Source organism: Marmota flaviventris, chromosome 7, assembly GCF_047511675.1.
Source record: "Marmota flaviventris isolate mMarFla1 chromosome 7, mMarFla1.hap1, whole genome shotgun sequence".
Lineage (NCBI taxonomy): Eukaryota > Metazoa > Chordata > Mammalia > Rodentia > Sciuridae > Marmota > Marmota flaviventris.
Window position 1 is genome coordinate 6,607,548 of NC_092504.1, and position 18,896 is coordinate 6,626,443.

Below are 18,896 nucleotides of genomic sequence, written 5' to 3' on the forward strand. Positions count from 1 at the left end.
CCGGCTTTCGCAGGCCCCTGGCTAGGGGACAGCTGCTTCCTGACTCCTCAGCGTGCAGTCCAGGGTCCTTTCCTTCTCCTGGGGCTGCCCTCAACCCTCTCAGGTCCAGCAGGGAGATTCCTGGAGAGGAGGAGAGGAAAGGGGGGGGGGGGGGAGAGTGTGAGTGTGTGTGTGTGTTGGGGGCGCGGTGGGGGGGGGGAACATTGAAAGTCTGGGCACTGGCGGGTCAGGGAAGGTGCCACATCTGCCTCGCGTACCCGCGGCAGCGATAAGCTTGGTCCTTCGGGGTTTCCGTTGATCCACGCAAACCCGGGAAACTAGTCGTTTAGACACCAGAAAAGAGCAGTACTGATTTAAAATTCAAACCACGCCGGCGGATTTGGGCGCAGACGCGAGAACGCCAACTTCACCTTAGCCTCCAACCAGCGAAAACTGCAACAGCACAACCTCCACGCCTGACTTCGGGGAACCTCGCCACCCGCATGAGCGCCGGAAGTGCTTCGACGTCACTTCCGCCGCGTTCGGGCGCCAACATGGACGTCGCGCAGGCCCGCGAGCAGCTGCGGCGGCGTTACCTGGTACCGCGGGACGCCGAGACCCGGCTGGACTGCGAAGGCGACGCGGCGGGGGGTGAGCTCCGCGCCCTACCTCACTCGTGCTCGCGGAGTTAGAGTCGTGGACGCTCCGCGGCTTCCGGTGGTCCCCGCGCGTCCTCCCCTCACAGCGCGGCAGGATGCCCTAGAACCCTTTCCGGAAATACCCGTTAAAATTAAAATCACCCTCAGGTTCCGTCTTAGTCTTAGGAATTCACCGTGGAATCGTCCTGATCCGGTACACAGGGCCGAGTGTGCTAGCGGTTCCCCTCGTGGCTGCTCGTCGCAGGCGGCGGAGGGAATGTCCTCGGTGGCCCGTGGCCGTAGCATCGGTACCCGGTGGATGACATGCCAGGGGAAGCGCCGGTGTGCCACCAGTTGGTACAAAACGGGCCACCTGTGGCGCCTGTGAGGACGCGGAGGAGTGCAGTAGGAGGAGTGCGTGGTGGTGGTGTGGCCAGGCCGGGGGTGAGGGTGGGAGGCCGGGTGGTGTGGACCTGGTCATCCTCTGTATTGTAGAGCTGCCCGCTCGTTAGCTTTTGGAAACGAGCGCAGACCCCATCGTGCCCAGGCATGACTTCAGAGTTTTGAGGGTCTGTATTCATGACCAGTCCCCCTGCCCAGGACTGCCCGCAGTCTCACCCACAGCGGCCTCACGAGAACTTGATGTCACGAGAGCTTGGTGTTAGAATCACCCTTGGGTTTGGTTCCAAGATGGGAGAAGTCGCTTGTCTTTCACCTGTTGGGACAGTGATGTGCTGGGACTAGAGCTCTGGTGTAATCTTTTTCATGGTTGAGCTGCCTCAAAAGGTGGTGGTGGTTTAAAATACAACGCTTTTCCTTGTAAACAGTTGTCTTGAAAAATCAGAAGTCCATTTTGTACGTGACATTTACATTTGGCATTTTTCCTAATTAATGGGGCTGATACTTTTCTAGAGGAAATGGGACCACAGTGTTAAAATTCCTATGCTGGGTGGCATTGTTATATCTGAGAGAGTGTTAATGAGGGTGTTAATTTGATTTTGAAATTCATTTATACAAAATAACTGGCTATTTTGAACACATAGTAACCTATTAATTATTTTTGCAAACACAAATATGTCTTGATTTTACAGAAGGATTCAGTGCTGTAATTGGACTGATTATGGTTATTAGAAGGATCTAGGAAATGATTTATTTGGTTTACAATAGTCACCTTTTTCCTCATAAAAACTATAGTACTTATGGGGTGGAGCTGTGGCTCAGTGGTAGAGCGCTCGCCTAGCATGTGTGAAGCGCTGGGTTGGATCCTCAGCACCACATAAAAATAAATAAATAAAGATATTGTGTCCAACTGCAACTCAAAAAAAAAAAAAAAACACTATAGTAACTTAAATTGGAATCTCCCTTATTTGCAGGATCTTCTACAACTGTTGAGAAAAAGGAGAAACCTCTTCCAAGACTTAATATTCATTCTGGATTCTGGATTTTGGCATCCATTGTTGTGACCTATTATGTTGATTTCTTTAAAACCCTTAAAGAAAACTTTCACACTAGTAGGTAAGAAAACTTTTTATCACTTCACAAGTTAAACATCTGTCTTAGTCAGCTTTTTATTCCTGTGACTAAAAGACCTGGGAAGAACAACTTAAAGAACGAAAAAAGTTTTTTTTGGCTCATGGTTTCAAAGGTTCAGTCCATGGTTGACTGACTCCTTAGCTCTGGGCTGAGGTGAGGCAGAACATCATGGTGGAAGGTTGTGGCAGAGGAAAGCTGTCAGCTCAGGGCAGCCAGGAAGTAGAGACTGAGTTCAGCTCACCATAGACAAAATATAAACCCCAGTGACCTTCCAGCCACTCTCTACCTTCCTACAGTTCCTGCCCAGTTAAGCCACATTAGTAAGTTAATCTACTGATTAGGTTCCAGCTCTCATAATCTATGATTTCAGCTCTGAAAATTCTTGCATTGTGTCATTGGGGGATACCTCATTTCTAAACCATAACAACATTCTTTTCTAAATTTTCCTGTTTCATTTTGGCAGTTGAATTCATACATTTAATAAGCTCCTAGTCTCTATTGAGCATCATGTTGGAAGTGCTAATGATACAAAGAAGAATAAGAGATGTTGGTCAAAGGGTACAAATTTTCTATTATAAAGTGAACAGGTTGAGTCAGCACAGCATAGTGACCGTGGTTAATCATAGTGTGTTTTATAATTGAAATTTGCTGAGAGAGTAGATCTTAAGTATATCTAGCACATGCATATACACCCTGGTAACTGTGAGGTGATGGTGTGTCAACTAACTTGATTGTAGTAATCATTTCATACATATACACACATTAAATTGTGTTGTGTACTTTGAATATATATAATTTAAATTTGTCAGCTGGGTCAGCTGCACTTTAAATCCCAGCTACTCAGACGGTTGAGACATGAGGATTGCAGGTTCAAGACCAGCCTTGGCAACTTAGTGAGATGCTGTCTCAAAGTAAAAAAAAAAGGGGCTGAGGATGTAGCTCAGTGGTAGAGTGCCCATGAGTTCAATTCCCACTACCCCTCAGCCCCCCGCCCCCAAATTTTAAATTTGTTGGTTTTATGTCAGGGAAAAAACTGAAAAGAAAAAACAAAATAAGGGGGCTGGGGTTGTTGCTCAGTGGTAGAGCACTCACCTAGCATATGTGAGGCCTGGGTTCCATCCTTAGCACCACATAAAAATAAATAAATAAAGATATTGTGTCCAATTAAAAAATAAATATTAAAAAAAAAGAAAAAGAAAAAACAAAATAAGAGGGTAGTTGCTCCGGGGATGCACAGCAGAGTGGATGAAAACTGGAAACAACTTCAGTGTGCCTTCTCAGCTCTGATGTGTTGTAGGATGAGGAAGGTAGTGAATTTAAGGCTTTAAACCCATTTGGAAAAGAAAGGAGGTAGAAAGAAGGACTGACTGTCTTTGTGAGTGCAAAGTGCAGGAGAACTAGAAGGAACGAGTGGAAACCCATCTCAGGGTGTGTCAGGGAGTAGTTAAGTGGAGGGTGTGATGGGGTTAGAGCTATGGCAGAGGTCACCAGTGGGAGAAGTCAGGAGTTTTGTGGCCAGGCCAGGAACTGACATCCCTTAGTGTAATCTCAGGAATTGACGTGGAGTGGAAGGTTGTGAAATCACGTCCCGGGGTCCTTCTGAACACTGGGGAATGACTTGAAGGCCCCCAGATGACAGGCAGGGGAGTGGTGTTGCTGAGCATCAGAGCTGGCATTGGAGGGCTGGCTTGCTCAGGAGGTGAAGATCAGTTGTTTGGAAGTACTTATAGGGCTGGAAAGAAGCAGTCATGGTAGGACGCCGTCTCCTTAAGAGGACCAGTGACTACTGGAGGAGGAGGAAGGGAGAGAGGGAGTGGTAGAGAGGAAGTAGTGAGGGGGAGGTAGGCACAGGGGACTCTTTAAACTCTTAGGAGGCGAGAACTTGCTCCTCTCTCCCCATATTTCCATGAGTAGGAACTTTCCCTAAACACTACCATCTTCCTGCCCTTTCATTCCACCTACTCCTTCCTGTGTAGTGTGTGACTTGCCCATTTGGGTTTGAAATAAAGAGTGGATGAATGTAGTAAAGCACTTTCCTCCTTTTGGGAGTTGGCTGCTCCAAAAACACAGGCTTTGGTCTTCTTTTCTGGGCTATGGTTTTATGGAGGCAGCAGTGCAGGAAGAGGTCCCTAGGTTTCCACTGTGGCTAAGACTGTCTGTCACTGTTTCATTATCAGGAAAGGCTTTGTCACTGCTTACCAAAGTGTCCTTCCTGCAGCTTCATCAGCAGTAAAGATGACATTTTGATCTTCAACAACTTGAGTCCTTCCTCTCGGTTGGTTTACAACTTAGGCTGGGAATATAGGGATGGATACTTCAAACGCCACCAGTAGCAGCTGCTCCTTCACTCAGCGGACACTTGAGAGAAGCCAAAGATGCTTTTGGGTGTGGGTGCCAGTGATGAACTACACTTCTGGCCCTCCAGCCACCCATTCCAGGCAGCAGTGGACAGATGAACAGGCCTGTATGCGTGTTGTGTAAGTGTGCACAGGATACACAGGATGCCTAGGAGGGGCCTAGCTGGCCCGACCTCAGAAGGCAGACTTTTTGAGGATTGAGGAGACATGGGAGAACTTCTTTGTTTGCATTCTTAGATTAGGTGTTCTCAGTTCTCTAAAGAGATGGCAGGGTGATGAGCTGGGATGTGACTTAGTGGTAGAGTGTGTGCCTAGCATGTTTGAGGCCCTGGGTTTAATCCTCAGCACCACATAAAAGTAAATAAATAAAATGAAGGTATTGTGACTAACTACAACTAAAAAACAAATATTAAAAAAAAAAAAGGAAACGGCAGGGTGAGAAATGACAATACCCATAAAATATTTGGTTGCAACTGCAGCCATTAGTAGAGTATCCTGGACCACAGCTATTATGTGGCAGAGCCAGGACATGGATGTGGGCATCAGGGCTGTGGGAGATGGAGGGAAGTTGAGGTCATCCACCTGTCCTCACCTTCCCATCAGACTTCAGGTTCCCATCATCTTAGGGGAAAGAGACATAAATGCACACCTGGAGGCTGAGGATTTTGCATAGCATTGTGTCTTGGTAGGGATTTGGGTGGGGAGTCAAGCAGCCATGTAATGAAAGGCCAACCTGGGGCACTGCAGTGGAGTGGCTCAGTCTGGCTGGGCACAATTCAGGAGCCACTTGTCAAAGGAAAGGAACTTTATTTTTAGAACACACAGGGCACCACACAGCTCTTCAGGAAAACCCTCAGAGCCCAACTGCCACCACTGGCTTCCCACAAGCCTCTCCACCTCCCCCACTCCTTCTGCTCTTGAGGCAGATTGGCTGGGTCGCGTGGGTGGAGCCAAAAAAGTCCCCCAATGAGCAGCTCCTTGGTCTGAAAGGGCGGGGAAATAGCCCAATGAGCATCACCACAGAGGAGCCAATCAGTTGGCAGCTAGAAGTTTGCTCGGGCGCTGTGAGCCAATCATCAGCTGGCAGCTGGAGGTTTGCTGGGGCCCCTTCAGCTGTGGCTCTCAACAGTGGAGTTCTGCTTTTCCTCAATGGCAGGTTCCTTGACACCTGAGCTGACCTCTTTTCCCCCTGCTCCAGCCTTAGTTCAGATCAAGGCATTAGGATTCTTCGGGTTTGCATAGGGCTGAAAGATTGTATGTTCAAACTTGAGAGAGATGGGATATCAAACCAAACAAATTATCACAATGCTTTGGAAATTGGGTTTTTTTTTGTTGTTGTTGTTTTAACCATGCTTGTGTTTGTCAAAATTAGCTGTGGAGTTAGAAGAAAACCTGACTAAAACTAAAATCCCAGATATTTTGGACTTTACTCAGACCCAGAATTTTGGAAACTGGGGACAAGACCACTTCTTTTGCAATGCAGAGGTAACTGATGTACAGCCCAGAATGAGGACCACTGGCTTTCAGTATTAGATTTTGTTTAGGAAGTTTTAAAAATCTCCTTGTTTTTTTTTTAGCCATATCTGGAGAGAGCAGCCACTCGTGGAGTGACTGAAACAGATAAAGGACTCCGGGGAAGCAAGGAGATGACCACTAAGCCTGGAGCTCCCTAGCCCTTCTTGTGTCGTTGCCCCATGTGGAGACTTTTCAAGATATTTTTTCCTGATTGTACCTCTACCCTGTAGAGTTTCAGTACACAGATAAAGTGATAGTTATTTATGTGCTGTATGTGTAGCTCTGCTTCATTATATAGTCGGGTCAGATTTCTTCACTGTGGTGGTATCACCCTTTGAGATGTACACTCCAGCAGGAGAGACGTCGTCAAGGACCCTGAAGGGGAACATGGAAGTGTTTTTCTCACAGACAAGAAGAGTGGAATGATAATAATCACCACTGGGGGTTAGGTGTGCAAGGAGTCTGTCTTTAACTCTTGGCTGCTTTGTGAGTTAAGTGTGGTCTGTATGCCTGCAGCTCACTGAGGATAGTAGTTTTGGCCTGAGTCACACACTCGTCATGCTGGATCTGATTCAAACCCAGACAGGCAGATTTCAAAGTGTACTCAGAAACCCTGCACTGGACTGCCAGTGCAGATTCTGAATCCCAGAAATGGGCCATCATGAAAGGCCTTGATGGAGCCTGGAATCTTCCATTGCGGAAGCCTACCCAGTGGTTGAACCACTGTAGCTGTCTGCTCTCCCTTGTCAACATGGCTTGCCAGTCTTCCACATACACAGGCAAAGCATAGTGGGGGTTTGGATTGAACTGGGAGGTTGAGAAAGGGATTTCTTTCTCTAAATCTGGCCTCCTCTTATGACCAGGGACTGGAAGGAAGGGCTGTCAAGGCTGCCTCACACAGGCTGTCAGGTCTTAGGTGGAATTGACAGGAAGCAAAACTACACTCCCTTGGGAGAGAATAGAAGTTATTCTGAGATAGGTGTCTTAGTCTGTTTTGTGTGGCTGTAACAAAATACCTGAGGCTGCGTGATGTATACAGAAAAGAAGTTTATTTGGCTGACAATTCTGGGCGCTGGAGACTCCAAGTAGCATCGCACCCCATGTCTGTGTCACAGCATGTTGGAGAAGTCGAAGGGGAAGTGGGTGTCTGCAAAAGATTGAGTGTAAGAGATGAACCAATAAGAGGTGCCAGGCTTTAGAGCAACATGCTCTGTAGGTAACCTGTCTCATCCTGAGGGCAAGAACTTACTTTTGCAAGAAAATCATTAATCCCTGGGCAGTCATGACTCAGCCACCTCCTAAGAGAGTGACCAAGATTCTAGCACATGACCCTTTGGGGACACACTCAGACCATGCCCAAACCATTCATTGCAGAAAGCCTTTTTTTCCCCTAGTACTGGTGATTGAACCCAGGGTGTTCTACCACTGAGCTACATCCCCAGCCCTTTTTTTTATTTTGAGGAGATGGTCTTGCTAAATTGCCCAGGGTGGCCTCAAATTATGATCCCTCTACCTCATACATATGAATGCATATGTGTGAAGCTTCACTCTTTAACCCTTCCATGAGTCATGTGTCTCATTTCTCACCCCGTCTCCCAGTGGATTGACATATTCAAATGCTGAGATTGTGGAATGGAAGACCTCTCTGCACCCTTCTCTGGTTGATGTTCTAGAAACCGACGTTTAGACTATTAGCGAAGCTGTTAAGATGCCTGCTGATTGGCTGAGTGTCGGCAGCCCTTGCCTTGTTTTTCTCCCCCAGCTGGTTTCTCTCTGGTGGGACCTTGTTGCTTGTCAGCTTGTCGATTGCATTTTACTGCATAGTCTACCTGGAGTGGTACCGTGGAATTGAAGAGTATGATGTCAAGTATCCATCGTTGATACCTGTTACAACTGTGAGTTTTATTGCAGCAGGAATTTGGTAAGTTAACTTTGCAATGATGAATATAAGTGAAAAACAGTTTCTTTTGATTGGATAATGATGTGTGTGGTCCAAAACTGAAAAGAAGAACCAGGGTTTAATAGAAAATAGTCCCTCGGTCATTCCTGTGCTTCAGGCTCCCTTGTCTTTAGCATCTCTTTCCTTCTTTATGTACCTAGTTATTTCAAACAGAAATGGTGACGTTATGTACACATTCTCCATTTTGTTTTTTAAATCTTATTCATTGTGATGTACAATACATTAAAAAAGTAGAAAAAACAGACATACAGCTGAACAAATTAATCACACAACAGCACTGCTGTCAGCCACACCCAGATGAAGAAAGAGAACCCAGCCCACATCCTGGCCACTGCTTCCTGCCCCTCTCAGTCACTGCATCTTCCTGCCACAGATGAGCACTCTCCCCGCCTTCATGGAGATCACTTATCTTTGCACACTTTTGCAGATGCAGGGGATTGAACCCAGGGCTTTGCACATGCTATACAAGCGCTCAGCCACTGAGCCACATCTCTAGCTCTTTTAAAAAATTTTAAAGCAGGGTCTTGATAAGTTGCCGAGACTGATCTTGAACTTACAACCTTCCTCCTTTAATCTCAAGTAACTGTGATTACAGGTGTGTACTACAATGTCTGGCTTAAATACTCAAGTTTTTAAAATTTATATAAATGAATTCGTATAGTATGTACTTTTTTACATTTGGCTACATATGTGCAGCATTTTATATATATATATACACATATATATAGTTCATACTTACTGTCGCTGATAACAGTAGTTAATTTTTATTGCTGTGCAATGTTCTATTGTATAATCAAATCCTAGTTGATTTATTCCATGTTGACAGCATTGGGATTGTTTCCAATTTGTGGTGGTTATGAAGGATGCTGTGAGCAACGTTCTTTTCTGTTTTTCTTGGGGCACATGTGCATAGGTTATATATATGTGTACACACAGACACACACACACACACACGTGAAATTGTTGGGCCATAGGGTATATATTCTTCCAACTTTAGTGAAGAGTGCCAAACTGTTGTCCAAAGTGATGTACAGTCACCCTCTGTTCTGTAGGTTCTGAATCTACATCTTCAGCCTACTTCAAACTGGAAAACAGTGTTGTCTACTGAATATATACAGAGTTCTTTTCTTGTCATTATTCCCTAAACAAAAGTATAATAACTATGTATATAGCATTTACATCGTGTTAGATATTCTGAGATATGATCTAAGGTATATGAGAGGTTGTGTTTGGTTGTATGTGAATACTATACGATTTAATACAAAGGACTTGAGTACCTGGAGGTCTTCAACAAATTCTCTACAGATAACTGAGGAACAACTAAACTTTTTTCCCTATTAGCAGGCACCACACAGTTTGGATTTCTTCCATAGTGATACACATAGGTACATTGAATTGTTTTACCTGGTTATGTGGTTTCCACAATATGGTCAAAAAGCCTCTCCTTAGTGGTCACTACTGTTGCACTTAGTTATTTTTATTTTCAACTCCACAGAGAATATCCTTCTTTATCAGTTAATAGGTACTCAGTGAAAAGAAGTTTTTTTCCCCGTTTAAAAAAGGAATATTTGACCACTGAAGAAAAATCTAGAAATTACAGGAAACCATAATGAAATATATTTCATAATCCTGCCAGTCAGGGAGAAAACTGCTCTTCATGTGTGTTTTAGAGTTCTTCAGTTTTCCTCTATATATTAATTGAATTCTGATTTTGGAAAAGTCAAACACCTTTGTACATATTCAGTTTAAGTCTTATTTCTATGGCTTGATTTCAGTTGCAGTTTAAGACTCTTTGGCTTTGTGGTGTGGCAGTTATTAACCCTTAGGTTATGTGGGCATTCCAGGGTGTTATTTTACTTTTTATCTTATAGCTAAGAGCATCCCAAAAATAATGTTAAATTACTTTTTAGGCCAGTGGGAGTATGGTTATTTAAAATTCATAATTATCAAAATATTTAATAATAAAACCAGTAACTCTGAAAAACTCATTGATTTGTATATAGTTTTCCTTATTAGCTTTTGCTCTTATAAATTCAGTTACTAAAAATCATTTACACTTAGAAAATGTTTCATTTTTTCTTTGGTGAAGATTTGATAGCCTCTTATAAATGGTTACTTTTTTCATTCTGCTTTTAAGAGAAAGTACTTTTGTCTTTTTTACTCTGATCTTTTGGTAATGTGTGAGATCATAAAGCAGGCCACAGCCAGTTTAATTCATGGTCTCTTGCAGACACCAGCCTTAAGGGACATTAAGTCTCTGAGGGGCTGTGCCAGCTGCCACTGGAGGCCTTTAGATTCTAGGTCTGAGTACTTCTCCAAGGCCTCGTGCTGCTCTGTAAGCATGTGTATGGTTTCCCTTCCTAGCCCTGGCCTATTTGTGGATGTGGAGATGTGAAGAGTGGAAAGTTGCTGGCTGGATGAGTGCCCTCAGGCTGAGCTCTTTAACTCCCAATTCTTGGGTAAAAGATGTTTGTATAGATGATAATTATGGTTTTTAACTCTTTATTTTTTGATCCCTTTCAGCTTCAACATTGCTTTATGGAATGTATGGTCATTTTTCACTCCATTTTTATTATTTACCCAGTTTATGGGGGTTGTAATGTTCATCTCACTCCTTGGATGACTTCAGAAGGTAAGCTAGCTGGAATATCTTGTTTTTAATCATGAACTTGTGAACATGTCTCTCAAGACAGTTTTCAGTGGACTCTGCTGTAGTAGATTACTTGAGAGTGACTCCAGTCATGTGTGTGCCAGAGTTTTTTGCCACTGTTCTCTGAGATGAAAGGGACCGAGTCCTCTTTGCTTTTGTAAAATTTAGGTCTAAGTGACGGCTTTTAGAGAAGGCACCTGCTTTTCAAAGGCTTCATAAGGATAGTATTTGCATCTTCCAAAATAAATTAGTTCACATGTCACACCATTTCATATTGAAGAAATTTTATAAAGAAGAAATGTAATAATCAATCTCCTTGTTGCCAGTCTGAAAATATTGCTAGTGCCACTTGACTAGTGAGGTAAATAGTGTCTCCCAGATGTGCTGTGTCATGGGACCAGTGGGTGTCTCATCGAGGGAGTGACCAGTCATAGGCCTTACCTCAAGCAGCTCAGGGCTTTTGAGTCATTCTCACACCACAGTGCATCCTTTCCTCTGACCCAACTCCCACCCTCTGCAGCCTTCAGGTCTTCAGTGGCTGTTTGATTTTGAGTTCTCCAGATGCTGGGGAACTTTTGACTTCCTGCTAATGTGGTTTGTGATTGGCCATGGAGACCCAGGGCTGTTGCAGGCATATAGATTTGAATTGCGCTTCTAATGTTAAATTCATGAACTTAAGTTGTTTTATTGGGACTAAATGCTGGTTTTCTTTCAGATTTAAGGACATGGAAGTTTGAAGTGAATAGTTAAATGTCCAGCTTGTTGGAAGCCTTGCCGGCGGATGATGGGAAGGCTGCAGTGTGTCCTCCTTCCTGCCAAGCAGGTGGGCTGCTGGGAAAAGCTGTAACTTGGTAGTTCTGTTGTTGAAATCAGAATAAATCACCTTTCACTTGCATATTATCCAATTCTAGTTGTGACTGGATTTTTCACAAACCTATGTTATTGGAAAATAACTATTTTGCAATGTTAATCTGTTTGACTCTTTGGCAAAAGTAATTTCTTTAATGTGTTCCCAGTATTTTAAATAAACTCTCCTGCATGTAAGGGACAGCAGTTCATTGTATCAAGTGACTAGAATTATCTTGTCATGTGCCTTTAAGGCAACTCTAGTAATTACCATATAATTCATTTTTATAATAATTTTATTGGGTGGCAGGAACAGATGGAAGTATTTTGTGTTTTCCCATCACTTTAGATTTTATCATTATATAAATTTTGGGGGGATTTTAGCGTCTTTTTACATGAATTTTTAATCATTTTTAAGTATGTATAATTTTTCCTCTACTACTTAAATAAAATATTTTTATAACTTTTTTTTGTGCATTTTTATTGAGAGCCACAGCCAGTCAGAATGATGCCTGGCATTTGCCAGAGGGAATGTTTGAAAGGTGACGCCAGCGAACCATTGAGATGATGATTTGAGTTAAACTATATATAATTGCTGTGATGCTGGATTGATTGTATTGTATATTTGACCTTTACTGTCGGGCAATGGGGCGGCTCTTGCTGCCTCGGTCGCCCGCTACTTTGGAGTTCTCGCGGGGATTCCCGGAGAGTTCCCATTGGTTGGGGAAGTGCCGGAGGAGGGATTTCCGGTGTGGGGTGTTTCTGGAAGGGCCGCGTGGGTGGTGTTGGTGGAAGAGCGCGCGTGCAGTGCCGGAGAGAGTTGAAATAAAGTAGTTGCTGTTTGAACCTACAAGGCTTTGTGGTGGCTCAGTTATTCATGCCCAGCCAGACTGCGGCATTTGGTGGTCTGTGCGGGAACGCCTGAAGCTCGGAGGTAAGTGAAATTGCTTGCCCCTGAGGGAAGGCGAGAGAATGGGTGACCATTTCAAAAAACAATGTGTTCTTGTTTTGATTTTTTTTGTTTTTGTTTCAAGGTGCCTATCCCTAGAACTTTCTCAGGCAAACTGGGAAAAATGGTTGGCTCAAGGTTTGAAGTTGTTCGGCCCTGAGGAAGAGATAGAGAGAGACCACGAATATACATATCAAAAAAAATAGGGGGCTGGGGATGTGGCTCAAGCAGTAGTGCGCTTGCCTGGCATGCGTGCGGCCTGGGTTCAATCCTCAGCACCACATACAGACAAAGATGTTGTGTCCGCCAAATACTAAAAAATAAATATTAAAATTCTCTCACTCTCTCTCACTCTTTCTTTAAAAAAAAAAAATAGGAAAATTGATACAACAATTTTTTGTTCCGTTTTTGTTTCGTTTTGCTTCGGTTTTGTTTTGAGTTATCTGTTTGAGTTGCGTTATCCTTGTAGCAGAAATATGGGATCAGAAATTAGCAAAAAACAAACCGAAAGAATGTTAAAAAAATTGTTAGAGGAAGGAGGCACCCCAGTAAAACCAAAACCAGTCAGGGCATGTGTTGATACAATACAAAAATGTAGCCCATGGCTTTTAAAGGAGGAGTTGTTGAATATATCACAATAGGACCATCATGGTGAAGATTTAAGGGACAGGGAAAAGAAAAACCCAGGAACTCTGCCAGTTGGCACATTGCCATTGTGGATGATGATACGATTTTGTTTGCCTTGTCCAAAGATTTCAGTTCAGATTATGGTAGAAGACATATTAGATCAGGAAAAAAAGGAGGCCTCTCGAGATAGTCAGAAAGGGGAAGAAAGTTTAGAGCAGAAAAAGCGATCAGGGGAAAAGTTACAACAGGAGGCTGCTACTAACACCTTTCTATCACCAGAGGGCGTAAGTGTCCAACCAACAGCTCCGCCTATGGAGACAACATATGCTGAGTGGCCCTCAACCCCTGTAGTTGATAGATGGGATCCTGACACAGGACCTCAAAGATTAGCATGCCCTGTATTTGAGCAGACAGGAGGGCAGCGAATTCACCATACATTAGATTTCAAAACAGTGAAGCAGCTAAAAGAGGCTGTAACAACCTATGGTCCCCAAGCACCCTTCACTCTAAGTATGGTCGAATCCATTACCAACTTGGACATGACTCCAGCAGATTGGGATAGCATGTGTAAAGCTGTGCTAAATGGAGGGCAATATTTGTTATGGAAGGTTGCCAATCAGGAATTTTGCACGGAGACGGCTAGGCGGAATGCAGCAGCCGGTTATCCTCAGAAATCTAAATGTGTTGTTAGGACAGGGACCTTATGAGGGTCAGCGGCAACAAATTGAATATGGTCCTGCTATATATTCACAAATTGCTGCAGATGCGGTTAGGGCATGGAAGACTTTACAAGGACATGGAGATTTACAAGGACAATTATCTAAAGATAATACAAGGAGCTAATGAACCTTACGCTGAATTTGTAGATGGACTTATTCAAACAGCTACCAGAGTTTTGGGGGATATGAAACAAGCAATGGCATTAATTAAACAGCTAGCCTTTGAGCAAGCAAATCGTTGGTGCAAGGAAGCCATTAGACCATGGAAACATAAAATTAAACACATATATTAAATTATGTAGAGACATTAATGAACAAGGGCAAGTCTTGGCAGCTACAGTAAAACAGGCTTTAGATGCCAGGCCAAAAACATGCTACAATTGCAAATAAACAGGACATTTTAAAAGGAATTGCCCCATAGGAGGAGGGTTTAACAAAACTAGGTATCAAAGGGGTAGAATACCGGGTATTTGCCCACGATGCCGTAGAGGGAGACATTGGGCTAATGAATGCCGTTCTCAATCCACCATAGAGGGTACTCCATTATCAAAAAACGGACAAGGACCAGGTGTTTACCCACGATATCGTGGAGAAAGGCATCAGGCTCCATTGCCAAAAAAATGGACAAGGGGGCCCAATGCTCCAGGGCCCACGACCACAAATATATGGGGCAATGGAGGAACCCAGCAACACCATCAGGGTAGTGCCCAGGACACATTATACATTAGATCTCTCATCAGACAAACCAGAGGGAGTGCAAGGTTGGACATCTGCGCCTCCGCCAGAGCAGTACTAACTCCAGAGATGGGAGTTCAAATCATTCCCACTGGAGTAAAAGGACCTCTTCCCCAAGGAACAGTAGGCTTATTATTGGGACGCAGTTCTTTTACACTAAAAGGACTTATGATAAGTCCTGGGTAATTGATCCCGATTATGAAGGTGAAATAAAAATTATAGCTAGTTCTCCAAGAGGTATATCAGTAATTTCACCAGGAGATAGAATAGCACAGTTATTAATACCCAGCCTGCATGATAAATTTTCCAGTCGTATTGTAAAAAGAGGTTCCAGGGGATTAGGCTCCACAGGTGTAGGTTGGGCTATGCTGTCTTTAAATTTAGATTCTTGCCCAATGCTAAAACTAAATATTCAAGGACATGAATTTAATGGGCTACTAGACACAGGTGCAGACCTTAGCATCATATCTCGTCAAGAATGGCTGAAACATTGGCCATTACAATAGGCCACTCAAACGCTTCGAGGCCTTGGAGTAGCAACTAATCCCCATAGAAGTGCAATGGTATTAGATTGGAAGGATCCTGAAGGATGTGAAGGAACTATACAGCCATATGTATTGGATCATCTTCCTATAAATTTATGGGGACGAGATGTCCTAGATCAATTAGGTTTGACATTAACAAATAACATCAATCCAAATGCGCCCACTATTAGGGCTAGACAAGGTTTTAGGAAAGAAAAAAGATTAGGAGAACAAGAACAAGGTATAGCAGCACCAATTCAAATAGATCAAGGAATAGATAGACATTGATTGGGTTTTCAGAAAGGACCACTGAGACAATAAAAATTACTTGGAAATCAGAAAGACCAGTGTGGGTTCCTCAGTGGCCCCTGACTAAAGAAAAGATATAAACAGCCCATGACCTGGTCAAACAACAATTAGCGGAGGGACATATACAACCTTCCGTATCTCCCCATAATACTCCCATTTTTGTCATCAAAAAGAAATCTGGTAAATGGAGATTATTGCAAGATTTAAGAGCCATTAATAATGCGATGGTTATTATGGGACCTGCTCAATCGGGGATTCCCCAATTGTCTGCTTTTCCAAATACCTGGTATGTTTTACCTATAGATATTAAAGATTTTTTTTTTCAATTCCAATTCATCCTGAGGATAGTCCACATTTTGCATTTACTGTCCCTGCACTGAATCATGAAGTCCATCTACAAATTCAGCGTAAGGTTCATTAGTTCCTTGTATTATCTTAGATAATTGTCCTTGTAAATCTCCATGTCCTTGTAAAGTCTTCCATGCCCTAACCGCATCTGCAGCAATTTGTGAATATATAGCAGGACCATATTCAATTTGTTGATCAGAGATATGAATGGAAAGTACTCCCTCAAGGGATGGCTAACAGCCCAACTATGTGTCAAATTTATGTTAACAAAGCAATCCAGCCACTTAGAAATCAAAATCCTGAACTACAAATATTTCACTATATGGATGATGTATTATTAGCACACAAAGATAAAAACACATTGCTAGAATGTTATGTCACACACACTTATTAAAAAAATTATAATCTAGAGATAGCAATAGATAAAGTACAATTAAATTTTCCAATTAATTATTTAGGAGTTCTATTATCCTCAACCATGGTCCATCCACCGAAAATTCAAATACGAGTAGATCAACTCAAATCACTTAACGACTTTCAAAAGTTATTAGGAGACATAAATTGGATAAGGCCTTATCCAGGCATACCAACAGGAGAGTTAGGACTTTTATTTGATATCCTAAAAGGTCCATCAGATCCAAATTCACCCCGCATATTAACACCTGAAGCAAGAAAGGCATTAAAAATTATTGAAACATATATGGAAAATATGCATTTGGATAGAATTGATATGTTTGCCTTTATTATTTATTGTACTACCAACAAAAAATATTCCTACAGGAGTTTTTTGGCAAGAAGGCCCATTATTATGGATACATTTATCTTATTCTCCTAACACTATTCTTACTAGGTATCCTGAGGCTGTAGGTCAATTAATACTCAAAGGAATAAAAGCAGCAAAGGGAGTGTTTGGAATTTCTCCCAATAAAATTATTACTCCATATACTATGGATCAAATTGATGAGTTAGCTAATGAGTTAAATACTTGGGCAATAATCATGTGCAAATCTAATGTTTCATTTGATAATCACTTACCATCTAATCCTTTATTGTCTTTTTGGTCTTCGCATCCTGTAGTTTTTCCAAAATGACAAGAAAAACACCTATCATGAATCCTCCAAATATATTCACTGATGGGTCAAATAATGGTACAGCAGCAGTAGTTTCCCCTGATCAAACTTTTACATTTTTAGTACCCAAAAAATCAGCTCAAAAGGTAGAGCTTAATGCAGTATTACAAGCTTTTGTGATGTTTAAAGATTCTGTATTTAATTTATTTTCTGATAGTCAGTATATAGTTAATGCTATAGTATCCCTTGAAGATGCTGGTAGGATTTCTCCTTCCTCTACTGTTTTCTCTTTGTTTTCCACTATACAAAGTCTAATCTGGGACAGAAAAGATCCATTCTTTATAGGACATATCAGGGCACATACAGGATTGCCTGGAGCCCTTAGTTTGGGCAATGATTTAGCAGATAAAACTACACATGACATACATATTTTCTCTACACTAGAAGAAGCTATAAATTTTCATAAAAGGTTCCATGTCAATGCTAATACTTTACAAAAGCGTTTTAAAATAACTAAGGAACAAGCTAGACAAATAATAAAACAATGTCAAAATTGCGTGACCTTTTTACCACAAGTTAATCTTGGAGTCAATCCTAGAGGACTGATACCTAACCATATTTGGCAGATGGATGTCACACACTTGCCAGAATTTGGAAAATTAAAATATTTGCATGTTACAGTTGATACTTCTTCTAGATTTTTTTTGAGGTGATAAGGTCCTTTATTTATGTATTTGAAGTTGAACAGAGTCACTAATCATAACTCAGTGGTGCACAAGGTCGGTCATGATTTACTCAGTTCATCTCCAGAGAAGCAGAGGATCTGCAGAGAGGAGAAGGAATCATAAAGCCTTACTGACTTAACCAACACAGCACAACCAACAGACAAAGTGGCAAAAATAGCCCCAAACTTAACCCAATTTTTAAAAATTTTGTACATGTGGAAACAGAAAGAGACTAACAATCAAACAGGAAAACGGGGAAATAAACATTCATGTGAGATGTAATTAAAATAGCCAATAACTGAATTTAAAATTACCTTTACTAAAAGAAATGCAATGAGATACTAATATTTCATCCATTAGGTTGGTAAAAAATAGTTATTTGATATTAACTTTTGTTGTGTCTGTAGGCAAATACATATTCTCACACAATGTTGGTGGGAGAATAAACTCAATTTGAAGTACAATTTAGGAATATGTCTTTTTTTTTTAATTTTTTTATTGTTGGTTGTTCAAAACATTACATAGTTCTTGATATATCATATTTCACACTTTGATTCAAGTGGGTTATGAACTCCCATTTTTACCCCATATACAAATTGCAGAATCACATCAGTTACACATCCATTGATTTACATATTACCATACTAGTGTCTGTTGTATTCTGCTGCCTTTCCTATCCTCTACTATCCCCCTCCCCTCCCCTCCCCTCCCCTCTTCTCTCTCTACCCCCTCTACTGTCATTCATTTCTCCCCCTTGTATTATTTTCCCCTTTCCCCTCACTTCCTCTTGTATGAAATTTTGTATAACCCTGAGGGTCTCCTTCCATTTCCATGCAATTTCCCTTCTCTCTCCCTTTCCCTCCCACCTCTCATCCCAGTTTAATGTTAATCTTCTTCTCATGCTCTTCATCCCTACTCTGTTCTTAGTTACTCTCCTTATATCAAAGAAGACATTTGGCATTTGTTTTTTAGGGATTGGCTAGCTTCACTTAGCATAATCTGCTCTAATGCCATCCATTTCCCTGCAAATTCTATGATTTTGTCATTAAAAATATGGAACACTTCTCGAATTTGCGTGTCATTCTTGCGCAGGGGCCATGCTAATCTTCTCTGTATCGTTCCAATTTTAGTATATGTGCTGCCGAAGCGAGCACCTACTTCTAGATTTTTGATGGGCTCCCTTCATGCCGGAGAAAAAACTAAAGATATTATAGCTCATTGCTTACAAAATTTTGCCACTGTGCGCATTCCAAAACAGTTAAAAACAGATAATGGTCCTGGTTATACTTCTACCTCTTTTAAACAATTTTGCTCATCATTTGTCATTACTCATATAACAGGAATCCCATACAATCCACAGGGACAAGGCATAGTTGAAAGAGCTCATCAAACTATTAAAATGTACTTATTAA

General features: G+C 42.0%; 1 protein-coding gene and 1 non-coding gene across 2 annotated transcripts; one reads left to right on the forward strand and one right to left on the reverse strand.

The window, feature by feature from the left end:
* Nucleotides 1-498: 498 nt before the first annotated feature.
* Tmem128 (transmembrane protein 128) lies at nucleotides 499-11,945 on the forward strand. The gene is made up of 5 exons (XM_027939534.3): nucleotides 499-630; nucleotides 1,991-2,132; nucleotides 7,785-7,943; nucleotides 10,506-10,614; nucleotides 11,348-11,945. The coding sequence occupies exons 1-4, from the start codon at nucleotides 534-536 to the stop codon at nucleotides 10,603-10,605; spliced, it is 498 nt and encodes a 165-aa protein (XP_027795335.1). The 5' UTR covers nucleotides 499-533; the 3' UTR covers nucleotides 10,606-10,614; nucleotides 11,348-11,945.
* A 6,586-nt stretch (nucleotides 11,946-18,531) lies between these two features.
* LOC114100956 (U6 spliceosomal RNA) lies at nucleotides 18,532-18,638 on the reverse strand. Its single transcript, XR_003584177.3, has one exon. It is a non-coding gene; the product is annotated as a U6 spliceosomal RNA (small nuclear RNA).
* Nucleotides 18,639-18,896: the final 258 nt, after the last annotated feature.